At 35.6% G+C, this 16,442-nt stretch overlaps 1 protein-coding gene across 5 annotated transcripts in view; it reads left to right on the top strand.

The window, feature by feature from the left end:
• Positions 1-16,442, top strand: part of RALGAPA1 (Ral GTPase activating protein catalytic subunit alpha 1) — a 269,942-nt gene that overhangs the window by 145,647 nt on the left and 107,853 nt on the right. For all 5 annotated transcript variants that reach the window (XM_066277755.1, XM_066277758.1, XM_066277759.1 and 2 more), the window contains 8 exons: positions 6-199; positions 449-547; positions 1,765-1,920; positions 3,148-3,276; positions 8,487-8,612; positions 9,757-9,815; positions 12,150-12,258; positions 13,533-13,643. In XM_066277755.1, coding sequence (XP_066133852.1) covers positions 6-199; positions 449-547; positions 1,765-1,920; positions 3,148-3,276; positions 8,487-8,612; positions 9,757-9,815; positions 12,150-12,258; positions 13,533-13,643 — 983 coding nt within the window. The remainder of the gene's footprint in view (positions 1-5; positions 200-448; positions 548-1,764; positions 1,921-3,147; positions 3,277-8,486; positions 8,613-9,756; positions 9,816-12,149; positions 12,259-13,532; positions 13,644-16,442) is intronic.

Raw genomic sequence — 16,442 nt, 5'->3', positions numbered from 1 at the left:
TACAGAAATCAGTGAATTTCCGTCTGAATGTTGTAGTGTGATGGCAGGGGGTACTCTCACAGGGTGGCACGCTGATGTGGCCACTGTAATGTGGCGAAGAATGCTCGGCATTCTGGGAGATGTCAACGCTATTATGGATCCTGAAATACATGCTCAAGTTTTTGATTACCTCTGTGAACTTTGGCAGAATTTAGCTAAAGTAAGAAAGACATGATGTAAGGGGAGAAGGAAAGGAAAATAAAGTATTAAGAAGTAGAAGACTTAAATAACATAGAGCATACCTCTATACCCTTACTATAAACTGGTGCTTATCATGATGCAGTCACCTAACCATGATTAAATATATATTCAGTGGTAGATACGGGACTTGATCTCAAGTGTAGGGTAAAACAAATTGGAAGAGAAAACACTTTTCATAGGTTTGTTGCATTTTATTTGAAAATTACAGATCAGAGATAACCTCGGCATTTCAACTGATAACCTGACTTCCCCTTCTCCACCAGTTTTGATTCCTCCACTGAGAATTCTTACACCTTGGCTTTTCAAGGTAAGCTTAATGTATAAAAGATTAACTTAAACATTTTATTTAGCATGTAAGTATGTGGTCAGTCTTAAATATTTCACAGATATCTGAGCTTTTGTATAGTCTTCTTAAAGCACTTAGTTTTTAGTCATTAAGGGTTATATAGTGAGTAGAATAGGCATAGCAAAATTATTGTAAAAGAACAATTATTTTTTGTTGTTTTTTTTTGTTTGTTTGTTTTTTTACAGAGACAGAGAGAGAGTCAGAGAGAGGGATAGGGACAGACAGACAGGAACGGAGAGAGATGAGAAACATCAATCATCAGTTTTTTGTTGTGACACCTTAGTTGTTCATTGATTGCTTTCTCATATGTGCCTTGACCGGGGGGCTACAGCAGACCAAGTAACCCCTTGCTGGAGCCAGCAACCTTGGGTCCAAGCTAGTGAGCTTTGCTCAAGCCAGATGAGCCCGCGCTCAAGCTGGCGACCTCGGGGTCTCGAACCTGGGTCCTTCTGAATCCCAGTCCAACGCTCTATCCACTGCACCACCGCCTGGTCAGGCAAGATCCATCATTATGTTTTTATTCTATTTAATGAAATATTAACCTTGAATTTGTGTCACAATATGTATGTACTTTTAAAGATGTAATCCTTTCAAGTATCATTTGATATGTTTGGTACATTTTCCTAAGTGAAACTGTGTGGCTTATTCATATCTACACTGTATCATTGTAGCCTAGGAAATTCTGATATTTAGTTTAATCAAGAAATTGGGCCGCTTGACCAGGCAGTGGTACAGTGGATAGAGCGTCGGACTGGGATGCGGAGGACCCAGGTTCAAGACCCCGAGGTTGCCAGCTTGAGCGCAGGCTCATCTGGTTTGAGCAAAGCTCACCAGCTTGGACCTAAGATCGCTGGCTCAGGCAAAAGGTTACTCGGTCTGCTGAAGGCCCACGGTCAAGGCACATTTGAGAAAGCAATCAATGAACAACTAAGGTATCACAATGAAAAACTGATGATTGATGCTTCTCATCTCTCTCCGTTCCTGTCTGTCTGTCCCTGTCTATTTCTCTCTCTGATCCTCTCTCTGTCTCTGTAAAAAAGAAAAAAAAAAAGAAATTGGGCCAACATAGAAATAAATGAAAATAAATATATTGCCTGATATTTTCAAATATTTATTAACAAACAATATTTAATATTTGTTTTTGAGTATTAAAACCAACCAATATCTTTTCATTGTAGGCAACCATGTTGACTGATAAATATAAACAAGGTAAATTACATGCTTATAAACTTATTTGCAATACAATGAAGAGAAGACAAGATGTTTCTCCAAATAGAGATTTTCTGACACATTTCTATAACATAATGCATTGCGGATTACTTCATATTGATCAGGTAAATATATACACTTCCTAACAAGTTGCTTTATACATTTATGTTTGATTCTCAATTCTGTTTAGCATTTGACATTTAAGATTTAGAATTAAAATTTTTCCTTTACATCGTGATTTATTTATAGATTTCTTTCATTTTATGACCTCATTGTTTTTGAAACATAGGTGGAAAAAAACAAGCTATTATAGTTAAGGGATTGACTTTATTATTCATCCTGCCTCTAATGTTATACCAACCATTTCACTTTTTGAAGAGATTAAACCATCTTTTGCTTACATTGAAATCTTAGGCATTTTGTAGTTGTTACTTGATAATTGGCACTTGATGCATATTGATTTACTTATTCAGTCATGGGTCAGAGATTTTTTTCCCCACTCTTAAGAGTCAGCACATCACATTTTCTTATTATCATAAATTATATGAGCATAATGACAATTATACTGACTTGGCATTTGTATCAGATATAATCATTACATTATATCGTCATAATTATGACTCTAGAACATTATTTCTGGGTTCTTGATCCTGGCCATAAAACTAAAAAGTGTGAGAGGTTAGAAGTCACAGCAATGTAAACATTTTTATCAAATGTGGTTAAATTTCACTTTTAGTTCATTTAGAAAGTATTAAATCTATATTAAAAGATGATAATTATATCACTTTCTTAAAAATGAAAAATTTCTTGTATTAATTAGAAATAATTACAGTGTTCTACGTTATAAACGTGTCTGATAAATTGACCTTCTTAATTACTGTGAAAAGAGAGCTTTTCTTTGAGATTAACCAAGTTAAAAATACTCCCTCAAAAATGCCCACATATTTATCATCAAAGGACCTAAATTGATATAAAAAAGAGAACCTCTTCAGTTCCAGATAACAAACAGACCAGGCAACTTCAGAACTCTGACTTAGCACATGGAAGAAAATAGGTAGCAGGAGGGACTGCTCTGCCGTTCATTTTAACCCTTGGACGCAAAGAGCCTTCCAATTCACTCTCTAGTGTGAAAAAATGTTGTATTGGTGTCAGTTAAACAAAGGTGTTTTAAGTTTACTTTCCTTTGACAGACTATAATACTAAGCATAGATTGTTTGGAAAAATTAAAATTAGTCTTTGTAATTAGTCAGCCAATGAATAGTAATTACCTGTTTTATTCTTTCATATTATATCTATTTGTAAGGATATTGATTAGCTGATACTCAAGATTGCATTTGTGTCTTATTCCTAAGGATATTGTCAATACAATCATCAAGCACTGCTCACCTCAGTTTTTTTCACTTGGTTTGCCTGGTGCCACAATGCTTGTAATGGATTTTATTGTAGCAGCTGGCAGAGTGGCTTCTTCAGCTTTTCTCAATGTAAGTTTTTATTTCCTGTTCTTCATAATATAACAAACTTTATTTAACCAGGACTCAGTTACCAAAGCAACAAAGGAAGAGCTATTGTTGATAAAGATCTAGCAATCTAATATTCAGGAAATTTTACAGTTTAATTGAAATTGTTTCTGCCACATTAAAAATAAAGGAAGCTTGACCAGGTGGTGGCGCAGTGGATAGAGCCTCAGACTGGGATGCAGAGGACGCAGTTTCAAGACCCCGAGGTCGCCAGCTTGAGCACAGGCTCATCTAGTTTGAGCAAAAGCTCACCAGATTGGACCCAAGGTCACTGGCTAGAGCAAGGGTTACTCGGGCCGCTGAAGGCCCACGGTCAAGGCACATATGAGAAAGCAATCAATGAACTAAGGTGTCGTAATGCGCAATGAAAAACTAATGATTGATGCTTCTCATCTCTCCGTTCCTGTCTGTCTGTCCCTGTCTATCCCTCACTCTGACTCTCTGTCTCTGTAACATAAATAAATAAATAAAGGAAATAAATTCTGAAGTATAAGAAAGTATTAAAATTAGTTGATAAGTTGACTCAGGAGCTGTAACAATGTACTAAATCTGATAAGCAAAACAATTTTAAATTGAGGAAATCTAAGGAAATAGAAGAGAAGAAGGTAAAGAAAGAGCAATGGGCTATAACATAAGGAAAGAAACAGGTGAGGTAACCAAAAACATGCTCTAGTAATATACTCTAAGCTCCAGAACAACATGTAAGGATTTTTCATACAGTTCTGGAGCTATGAGACACCAAGTAACTTAGTCTAGTTGGAACAGGTTCATTTTAAGTGGCCAAGGTGAACTAAAGAGAGACAGTGACTATGTTTATAGTGCTAAAAAGACTAAATTTCATCCTAAGCAAGGAAGGAATAACCATGGAAAGATTTTAAGAAAGGAGTCAAATGGATCAAACTTATCTCTTAGAAAGATCACTCTGGAGCAAAGTATAAATAACAACCGGAAGCCAGTAGAAAATTCTAAGAGTATTTGAAAGAAAAATCAGTAATGCTTGACTAGTACTTTATACCTTGCAAAGAAGTCTCACATACATTTTTAAGTTGCAAAAGACCAACAGTGAATGAGGAGGAGGAGTTCTGGTTGGGCATAGTAAGCTGCCTATGAGACATCCATGAGGAGATGTCAGGAGGGCCACTGTATGTATTACTCAGGAACTCAAAGGAGATATCAGGACTGAATATGTTGAAAAGCTGGGAAACATTACTTTATAGATGGCATTGAAAGCCATGAAACTGGATACAGTTCCTGGAGGAAATGTGCAAAAAGAAGAAGAACCTGTATTAATAGCTAGTTATTAATCTCATTTCTTCAGTTCCCTGAGAATAGCGATCATGTCTTATTCATCTTGCACCTACAGGTCCCAGCCCAGCATCACACTTATAGTTGTTTATTTATTTATTTTTTCCTTGGGTTTGTTTTTTTTTTAATCCTTTTTTAATTTAATTTATTTTACATTTTATTCATTTTTAGAGGAGAGAGAGAGGGAGGGAGAGAGACAGAGAGGGAGAGAGAGAGAGAGAGAGAGAGAGAGAAGTGGGGAGGAGCAGGAAGCATCAACTCCCATATGTTCCTTGACCAGGCAAGCCCAGGGTTTCGAACCTGCAACCTCAGCATTTCCAGGTCAACGCTTTATCCACTGCGCCACCACAGGTCAGGCCTATAGTTGTTTATTAATTGAACGTGTAATTATTTATTCAGCATAGTATGTGTTTAAACATGGTGCTAAGCCCTTTTACTGTTATTAAATTTTTGTTTCCCCTTGTGTACAAAGTGTTCCTTTGGGTGGAATGCAAAAGGAACAACTATAAAGTATGGGATAACAAATAGATACCAATAGGAGGAGCTTAGCATTGTGGTTAAAAGTCTAGAGTTGGAGCCCTGGCCGGTTGGCTCAGTGGTAGAGCGTTGGCCTGGCATGCAGAAGTCCTGGGTTCGATTCCCGGCCAGGGCACACAGGAGAAGCACCCATCTGCTTCTCCACCCCTCCCCCTCTCCTTCCTCTCTGACTCTCTCTTCCCCTCCTGCAGCCGAGGCTCCACTGGAGCAAAGATGGCCTGGACGCTGGGGATGGCTCCATGGCCTCTGCCCCAGGTGCTAGAGTGGCTCTGGTCACAACAGAGTGACGCCCCAGAGGGGCAGAGCATCGCCCCCTGGTGGGCAGAGCGTCGCCCCTGGTGGGCGTGCCGGGTGGATCGGATCTCGGTCGGGCGCATGCGGGAGTCTGTCTGACTATCTCTCCCCGTTTCCGGCTTCAGAAAAATACAGAAAAAAAAAAAGTAGTCTAGAGTTAGTCTGCCTGGGTTCAAATCCCAGCTCTGCCACTTACTAGTTGTGAGACTTTGTGCAAGTTACTACTTAATTTTCTTGTCTCAGTTTCTTCATCAAAAGTGGAGGTATAACCTTCCTCATAGGATTATTTATAAAGATTAAAATAATATTTGTAACATGGTTGGGACATTACATGACACATTGTGCAAAATTGAGAGTTTGTTAAAGAAAATAAAATTATATGGTAATTCAAACAAAGAAGAGATTTTATTTGTTTAGTAATATCGGGGAGATTTCATGCAAAAGATATTTGAATACGTTCTTGAAAGATTGGTGGTATTTTTATAAATGAGAATGGAGATTAGGGATGGTATTCCAATCAGAGGAATACAGGCATGAGTAAGCAGTGTTCAAGGAACAAATAATCTATTTTGTTTAGAAAGTAGTAGACAGAACAGAAAGGCATTTTAGATCCCAGCTACTCAAAATGTGCTCTGTACACCAGAAACATTTGGCATTATCAGGGTGCTTACTAGAAAAGCAGAATCTCAGCCTGACCAGTGGTGGCACAGTGAAATAGCGTTGACCTGGGATGCTGAGGTTCCAGGTACAAAACCCTAAAATCGCTGGCTTGAGCACAGGCTGGCCAGCTTGAGTGTGGGTTCGCCACCTTGAGTGTGGAATCATAGACATGACCCCATGATCACTGGCTTGAGCCCAAAGGTTGCTGGCTTGGGTACCACACCCCTCCCATCAAGGCATATATGAGAGGCAATCAATGAACAACTAAAGTGATGCTACTACGAGTTGATGCTTCTCATCTTCCTCTCTCCCTCCCTCCCTCTGTCTCCCCCCTCTCGTGCACACACACAAAAAAGGATGTGCAAAAACTCAGACTCCATTCTTGATCTACTGGAATAGAACATGCATTTTAACTATATCCCAAATAGTTGATATAGACATTAAAGATTAAGAAGCACTGCTTTAGACTGCTACATATTGGAAGGTTTGTAGTGCTAGTATTCAGATTATAACATATAAAATAAAAAGTTAAAATTTTTTTAAGTTGCAAAAGAGATAATTGAGTCTGCTTTGAGAATATTAAATAAGTATATTAATTTGGAAGTGGATTAAATGGAGGACAAATTAAATATGGTAAACAAATTACAAAGCTATTTTCAGTGTACACAGATTATCAGTCTTAGATACTGGCAAAAAGTTTATAGAACTCACAGAAGACTGATACATAAACCTATGTAATTTTTAAAATCAACTTACTATGAAAACTATTTCTGTTCAATGGGCCAGTTGTTCCAGATGACTGGTCAGTATATTTTCTTTAACTTTTCTCAAAGTTCTGCAGGAAAATTAAGCCCTAAAGTCCTTAGGCATCCATTTTATGTGAGTACAGTTCCCTCCTGTGCCTGAAGACTACTTATGTAACATCCTAGGGAAAATATAGAAAATAGTCATTTCCTGATTTATATGAGAAGTACCTGTTGAGAAAGGCAGCATAGGAAACCAGAATAGTTGCAGGAGTCAAACCTGATACCCACATCTCCACTATAAGGATAGGGGCAGTCTTTTCCTCTGGATGACATTGGCAGTACACAGTCTAAATCTTGCCCTTTGGATTTCTATTTTATCCCATGCATATCATCTTTCTGTTAATCACCCTCTCCCATCCCTTGACAGGCAGATTATAAAATAATTAGTTTTTGCTTTTCTTAATTACAATCACATTTCAGGTCTGCTCCATTACATCTATATACCTGAACATTCCCAGTTATCTTACCCACCTTTCAAGAAAAATACTTAGGTACTCTCTTTCATCAACTGGGGTTTTGATCAGTTTCATTTTTATGGAATAACTTACTTTAAATTGGGATGGTGGCTACCAGCTTACTCTGCCCAGTTTTGCTGCTGCCTTATATCAGAAATTTAGGTTATTTTTTAAATATGGAAACTAGTTGTTTTGTGAAGATCATGATATAGTACTGGTCCATTGCCTCTATTACAGCATTTATTAACATAAGGAAATTCTCTTGAAGTTTCTTGATTTATGTGAATAAAAGTATTATATTTCTAATAGATTGTTTTAACATTAAATATATAAATCAATTTGTAGTTACTTTAGTAAATATAGCAATATATTAGTAGGCTGATGTTGGTGTTTGGTGGGCATGCAAGGAGTCAGAGAAGAAAAAGAAATGTTCAGTGCTAATACTTAAGAAATGGCTTAATTACAGCTAAGGAAAAAGATGAAAAGTTCCCTTCATCTGTAGTTCAAGCATAAATTCTAATTTTGCTTTCAGTAAGAAATACAGGCAATGCTTTTTCTCATCTGCATATTATAAAAACCATCTCGACTAGTGCCTGTTTCTTGAAAATATAGTTCACATTTTCATCCTTAGTTACTTTACTCATCCTTAGATAGTAACACATAATTTAATGGCATTCAAGTCATATGCTCATTAGTGCAATGTGTTATTTATTAACCATAGTCACCCCAATAAATTTAGTAAAAAGTATTTTAAAAAGAACAATGTGTTATGATGTATGAATTGCCTTTAAAACAAAACTATATTTTTTTCTCCAAATCAAGATAATTTTATGCTGTTAGTTAAACTGTTTTTATTTGTAGTCTCATTAACTGTGACTAATTTTTGCTTATTAGCTGCTCTTAACGAAAGTTCTGCTGTTTGCTGCATTTATTGAGAATAACTGATTTATCTGGAAAATATATGTAAAAACCTGAATTTTTTTGTGTTACCCTTTTCCTTTTTGAATTTTGTCTTATTCACTCATTTCTCTCTGTAATATGGTTAGGTGATAAAGTAATTTTTCTGAGAATTGAATAACACATACATTTTAAAGATTTTAAAAATCTGGATACATAGGCACCAAGAGTGGAAGCACAAGTCCTTCTGGGATCTCTGGTTTGCTTTCCTAACTTATGTTGTGAACTGCCTGCTCTCCATCCCAGTATTCCTGATATTGCTGTGTCTCAGTTTACAGATGTTAAGGTAAGAAATCAGAGCTAATTTATAGCATATAAATGACTGTTTAATCATACATACTATACTCAATAAAATTTGTATTCCTTCTTTTCTTAGAAATTCACACAGTTGTTAACATTAACCATCCATACACCTCAGACACAAAGGCTGGAATGTCTATTAGGAGCATAGCCTTTTTTGTGTTTATAACTGCTTTGGAAGCATTTTCTTATTATTGAACCCACTCATTTGTCAGTCTCTTAGGATTCACTCATTCACTCACTGAACATTTATTGAAACATCCTATGTACCAGACACTGCTGCAATGTAAGGCTTCTAAAGTTGAGGTGACACTAAACCTGCTTATTGATTCTCCCTCTCCCAATTTCCTAATGTAAGGAATCAGACAAAATGGAATGGAATATTTGTTCTGCTGTAGGAATTGGGGTTTGGGAGCATTAACAGGAGTTAAGCATTAACAGGCTTGAACAGGAGATGGTGCAAATTACATAGTGACTATGTAATTGCATATGGAACCTGCCCCATATATTAAACCTTAAAAATAAAGATAATAGTGTCTGATTAGGAGCAGATATGTTCCTACTTCTTAATAAGCCTTTTTTATAAATTTCAAGTAAAAAATTGTTTGGGGCTGCTGTAACAAAATATTATAGACTGAGTAGCTTATAAAAACGCCAGGAATTTATTTCTGACATTTCTGGAGGCTAAGAAGTTCATGATCAAGGTGTAGCATAGTCATATTTAGGTATGAGTCCTCTCCTGGTTCATCCTGGGCCTTCTGCAGGTATCCTCACAAAGTGGAAGAAGCTGGGGAGCTCTGCCGGGGTCTGTTTTATAAGAGCTAATTGCATTCCTAAAGACTCCACCCTCATGACCTAAGCACCTCCTAATAATACCATCATCTCTGGGGGCAAGTATTTCACATACACATTTAAGAGGGACAAACATTCAGACCATACTATTGTTGCAGATATTTAGCTAACTTTCTGAGCTATATTGGACTCTGTTACAAAGTATGTTTGTGAGAACAAAGACTTCCTTCTATTTCACTATAATATTCTTAGCACGTGGCATAGTAGCCATTTAATAAATATTTGTTGGATTAATGAATGAACTCTTAGTCATTCCTACTATTTTCCCCTTATTTTAGGAACTTATAATCAAAACAGTATTAAGCTCAGCAAGAGATGAACCCTCTGGTCCTGCACGGTAGGTCAGGTTTTCTTAAGACTTGTCATAACTGTTCTCTGTATGGAATCTTATTTTAGAAATTGATTGAATTATTTAGCAGTTTATATTGTTCCATATAACACAAAAGCTATTCTGAATTACAAATTTAAATTATTTGGATGATTAAATACTTTTTTCATGATTTAAATGCATACTTTTTTTCACTAAAAATATAAAATACTAGTCACCCTTCCCAATATCTTTGCCCTGTGTTGAAAATGACTTTTTAAAATTATATTTAAGTATATTTTGTTTTTTCTTCAGATTATATTTGTCACTGTCTCTTATACAGTACCTTGAAATGTAGTAGTAGTTACCCAAAATGTTTAATTGATTAAAATAAAAGATCTTTATTATAGAAAGTAATATATTTAAGAAAATAGTATATACTGGTATTAATATTTGATCAGGGTATTTTTAAAAAATAGAATATAAGTAATAAGATTTTAGAATGTTTTCCTTTTTAAATGACTTATTAAGAAGCAAAAACTTGTCATTTTCTGATTACTAAAATTTTCCAAAAAGGGTTATTTAAATCAGCCAGTTGCCAATAATACATGTTTCATTTTGTCCCCAAAATATCCAGTTCATATATTTCTTGAATCTAATTCTAATAATATGTATTAGGTTTAACAGCAGTCTGTGTTATTGCTCCTCTGACCTACATCTCTGCAAAGCTTTCTCCTTTCCAATCATCTGCATGTTTTTTGACCCAGGAGTTATAAAAGTATAGATCATGGCTTTGACCATTTGGATTTTAATTCTAATTTAAAACTCTTCTTTTTCTAGCAAGTAAAAGTAATGTAAAATTAGTAATTTGATTTGAATGAGACACACCACTCGCTTTTTAATTCAATTTCATATTTTTCTCACTTATTAGTCAGGTTAACTAAAAACAAATGTGTTTGGGTAAAGTTTTTACATTAATTCTGTTTTAATACTGGACATCTACAGAAAATGACATTGTCTTTTCCATTATACCATATTTTCATTTCTAGTAGCTTCACCCTCAAATTTGATGATTTTCAATATTATTTCTCTAGTATTTTCTGTGTTAATAATGACAACCTTTTAAGTGTCCAAGGATTTTTCTATAATACTGTTATATTTATTCCTCATCACAATTCTAAGAAATTAATGGAGCCATCATTGTTCTTCCAGTATTGCTAGCAAGAAACTGATGGCTTATAAAGCTAACATTTACTAAGCCCTTTCTGTATGCCAGACACTATTCTAAATACTTTATTACCTCATTTAATCTTTGCAATAACTCTAGGAGAGAGGTACAATTTGTATCCTCTTTATTATAGAAGCCTAGAGTATTTAAATAATCAGTCCTATCACCCGGAAATGGCAGAGCCATGATTAAGACCTTGGCAGTTTGTCTTCAGAGCTTTATTAGATGCATAAATAATAATAGCTGAATCAGATTTGAACCTAGAGCTTTGGATGCTAGATTTTCTGCCTTTTTCTTTTTAACTGCGTTGCAACTCAAGTAAAAAATACTGAAGCCTAAAATACAGCTTCAGAACAATGTTGTTCTGAAATTTAACATTCTACTAAATTTAAGAATATCAATATCAGGACATGTCAGTTATATCAGGATACTAGAAAGAGTTGACTTTTTATTCTTATAACCATTATACATCTTCATCAGGAGCTTATATTTGAACACACTAATGGAATTCCACTGATTCGGATCACAAATTACTCCCTTCAAGCTGAAATTTAATTTCAGTAGGAAAATGAAGTTTCAAAAGATATTAGGCAACAAAACAAAAAGTCTACAAGTTCTGTTTCTTTTGAAATTCCTTTATAAAGTATATACATTTTATTTGTGATCCTAATTTGTTTTTAAAAGAGTTTGTAACCTGTTAAGTTGAAAAGATAGAAAAATAATATTTGACTTATTCCAGCAGCTTCTTGTTTTGTTTTTGCTTACGTTCACTTTGCTGCTATGAGTTAGTCAAATTGACTCTTTCCTTTTTGAAAGCAGTTCATATATTTGGGAAGGTTTATGGAAATGTCAATTTTTTAATATGGGCTTATTAGAGAAATCTTGAGTATTATCTCTGCCTATGATCTTGGTAGCAAGTTATAATTGAAAATTAGACTTCGAGTTTTGGGGAGGTGCTTTTCCCCCATTTTCTCTTTCTAAGGAGAGCTAATTTACAGAGTAACAAATTGATCAGTTTGAACAGTGGATACTCGTAGGTTGGCTCATTGTGGGTGTTTTGATTGTGGTGGTGGTGTCATTCAATTTAAAGGCTCATACACTTTTATTTCTCTCATTATTGGTTCCCTTTTTTGCAGATGTGTAGCACTTTGCAGTTTAGGTATTTGGATTTGTGAAGAACTAGTCCATGATTCTCATCACCCTCAAATCAAGGAAGCTCTGAATGTAATTTGTGTTTCCTTAAAGGTAAAAATAAGTAAACAAACAAATGAACAAACTGTATAGTAGAATATATTATGATAGTATAGAATCATGCTTATTTTCCCCCAAATGTTAATTATATCTTTTACCCTTACAGATTTAAAACATTTAATAAATGTTTTTATTAATTTATTATTACAATATATTTTGACCCTGACTTTTTCATTAAGATTGGTCTTAATCTAAAATGTAAGTTGTCTTAGTAATGACCTGTTTTATCTCAATCTTTTTATTTGGCTTTGTCCCTAGGATACATATGGATGACTCCTAAAAAGGAAACCAGTCATTTAATATGTCTAGGGTTGTTTATTTTTTCTTAATCAGTATTTTTGTAACCTACTGTTTGATCTTTATTACTTCTGAATTCTTGAGCTGCTCAACTTGTTGGTTTTATCATTCAAGTTAAATGCCTTCTTTGTGACCAGAATAAGATTTGCTTGGAAATAACCTAATAAGACTTTATAATACACTATCTGTATAGGACTCTAAACATACAGAATACAAATATTACTTATTTGACAGCTATTTCTGAACATATACTAGTTTGAGGTGCTTTGTTAGGCAGAGGAAGGGATACCAGGAGGAAAAGAATTGTAAATACTAGTTTCAAGAGATTAATATGATGGCTGAAAAAGAATAAAATAAGTAATAAGATATAAAGAGCTGAGAGAACCAAACAAGTGGTGCATATTAACTGCAATTGAGTTCAGAGAAAGTAGAGATCACTTTGCCTTAGGTACCAGAGAAGACTTTGGCAAGAGAAGACATTTAATTAGGGCTTGAAAAGTGGGTAGGATTTGGTTATAGAGAGATAAGCATAAAAGTTCGACTTTGTGCCATTAGGGAGTCATTTAAGAATTTTAAGCATAGAGAATGTCAGCATCAGAGGCATTCTTGAGAAGATTAATTTGGAAGTACAATATTATGTATGATAGATTAGAATGGGGAGAAGACTGATAGAAAGATTAGAGGCTGCTGCAGAAATCCAGATAAGAGAAAATAGAGTAAAACTTAAATGAGGACAAACATTACAAGGGAAAAATAAAATTAATTGTGTCTTTGGAATGGGTTGTGATTTCTTTTTTTATTTTGTAGCTGCATATTTATCTTCTTAATAATAGTTTAATAAACACATTATAAATATACATAGAATGACAAGGAAACATAGAATTTACATTTTTTTCAGCAGTGAATGAATTGATGCATAATAGTTCAGGAAGAAATTTTTATGTGTTTTTTTTCTTTTGTTATTATTACAGTTTACTAATAAAACAGTAGCCCATGTAGCTTGTAACATGCTTCACATGCTGGTTCATTATGTACCTAGACTTCAGATTTACCAGCCTGATTCTCCCTTGAAAATTATTCAAGTAAGTAATTTCTTATTTATTTCTTACAGTGACTTTGTTCAAGATTTTTAGATTTGGGTGCCTTGAAATACAACATAATTTAATCATTTTTCTTCAAATTTTGCATAGTTGAATGATGGCAACTCACAGTGCATTTTTGAGGATCAAAGTTCATGACAGTACCTTTGTGTATTGTGTTAGGAGATTGTGGTTTTTTTTTTAATTTTTATTTATTTTATTTTATTTTTTACAGAGACAGAGAGTGAATCAGAGAGAGGGATAGACAAGGACAGACAGACAGGAACGGAGAGAGATGAGAAGCATCAATCATTAGTTTTTCATTGAGCGTTGCAACACCTTAGTTGTTCATTGATTGCATTCTCATATGTGCCTTGACCGCGGGCCTTCAGCAGACCGAGTAACCCCTTGCTGGAGCCAGCGACCTTGGGTTCAAGCTGGTGGGCTTTTCCTCAAACGAGATGAGCCCGCACTCAAGCTGGCGACCTTGAGGTCTCGAACCTGGGTCCTCTGCATCCCAGTACATTGCTCTATCCACTGCGCCACCGCCTGGTCAGGCGGAGATTGTGTTCTTGCTTTTAAATGCTGCCTGCAAATATACAATTGCCATTGTCTTTATGAATATGCATTTGGCTTCATTCCCTCTCATGTTAAGAAAGCATACCATCCCTCCAGTTGCCCTATCAGGACATTATTTTGATTCATTAGTTTTCTTTCCTCTGCTTGTTCTCTGTTTCAGCTTATTTTATTATTTTTGATTCCACATATAAATGATAACATACAATATTTATCTTTTTTCTGTTTTGTTTTGTTTTGTTTTGTATTTTTCTGAAGCTGGAAACGGGGAGAGACAGTCAGACAGACTCCCGCATGCGCCCAACCGGGATCCATCCGGCACGCCCACCAGGGGCGATGCTCTGCCCACCAGGGGGCGATGCTCTGCCCCTCCGGGGCGTCGCTCTGTTGTGACCAGAGCCACTCCAGCGCCTGGGGCAGAGGCCAAGGAGCCATCCGCAGCGCCCGGGCCATCTTTGCTCCAATGGAGCCTTGGCTGTGGGAGGGGAAGAGAGAGACAGTGAGGAAGTAGAGGGGGAGGGGTGGAGAAGCAGATGGGCGCTTCTCCTGTGTGCCCTGGCCGGGAATCGAACCCGGAACCTCTGCACGCCAGGCTGACGCTCTACCACTGAGCCAACTGGCCAGGGCCTACAATATTTTTCTTTCTTTCTCTATCTGGCTTATTACACTTAATAGTAATGCCCTCCAGGTTCATTCATGTTGTCACAAATGGCAGGATTCCCCCCACCCCACCTTTTTTTTTTTAGTGGCTTAATAATATTCCATTGTGTATAAATACACACACCACATTTTCTTTATGCATTGAAGGACATTGTTTCTATATCTGGCCTATTGTGAATAATGTTGTGATGGGCATGTGTATGCATAGCTCTCTTTGGGATACTGATTTCATTTTCATCAGATACATACTCAGGAGTGGGATTGCTAGATAATCTTGTAGTCCTGTTTTTAATTTTTGCCATACTGTTTTTCATAATGGCTGTACTATATTTCCACCAAAAATATATTAGGCTTCCCTTTCCTCCACATTCTTGCCAACTATTATCTCTTGTCTTTTCGAAAATAGGCATTCTAACATATGTAAAGTGATATCTCATTGTGATTCTGATTTACATTTCCCTGACGATTATTGATATTGAGTACTTTTCATATAGCTGTTAACAATTTGAATGTGTTCTTTGGGAAAATTTTTATTTAGGTTCTTGGCCTATTTTTAAATTGGATTATTTGCTTTTTGCTATTATTATGATGAGTTCCTTATAGATTTTGGCTACTAACCTTTATTTAGATACTTTGCAGATATTTTCTCCTGTTTTTTCATCAGTTACCTTTAACATTTATGGTTTCCTTTGCTTTGCTGAAGTTCTTTAGTTTGATGTAGTCACTCACCTGTTGATTTTAGCTTTTGCCTGTGCTTTTTGTGTCTTAGCCAAGAAATTAAGACCAATGTCAAGGATCATTTTTCTGTTTCATGGTTTCAGGTCTTAAACTTGTGCCTCTGATTCATTTAGAGTTAATTTTTTGAGAAGCGTAAGGGTTGCAGTTTTGTTCCTTCTGTATGCAGCTATTTATTTTTCCCATCGTTTATCAAAAAGATGATCCTTTCCTCACTGTGTGTTCTTCATGTCCTTGTCAAAGAGTAGTTGACCGTATAAGTGTGGGTGTATATATAGGCTCTGTTCTGATCTCTTCTATGTGTCTGTGTTTATGTCAATACCTTGTTATTTATATAGCTTTATAATGTAACTTGAAACCAGGAAATGTGATGCTTCCAGCTTTGTTCTTCTTTCTCAAGAGGGCTTTAGCTCTTCATAGCTTTTTGGGGTTCCATACAAATTTTAAAATAATTTTTTCTGTATCTGAGAAAAATGCCATTAGAATTTTAGGTTTCATTGAATTTGTAGATTGCTGTAGGTGATAATGAACAATTGGACAATATCCTTCCAATCTAGAACATGGAATATCTTTCCATTTACAGTAGTCCTCCCTTTTCCATAATTTTGCTTTCTGCAGTTTTAATTACGGTTAAATCAATCTGAAATATTAAATGGAAAATTTCAAATATGAACAATAGTAAGTTATAAATTGCATGCTGTTCTGAGTAGTGTGATGAAATTTCACTTTGTCCCTCTTGGTCCTGCCTGGGATGTGAGTCATCCCTTTGTTCAGAATATCCACACTATATATACTACCTCCCATTAGTCACATAGTAGCCATCTGAATTAT

The sequence above is a fragment of the Saccopteryx bilineata genome, chromosome 4, assembly GCF_036850765.1.
Source record: "Saccopteryx bilineata isolate mSacBil1 chromosome 4, mSacBil1_pri_phased_curated, whole genome shotgun sequence".
Lineage (NCBI taxonomy): Eukaryota > Metazoa > Chordata > Mammalia > Chiroptera > Emballonuridae > Saccopteryx > Saccopteryx bilineata.
The sequence above is the reverse complement of the archived record's forward strand: the minus strand, read 5'-3'. Positions and strand labels throughout refer to the sequence as shown.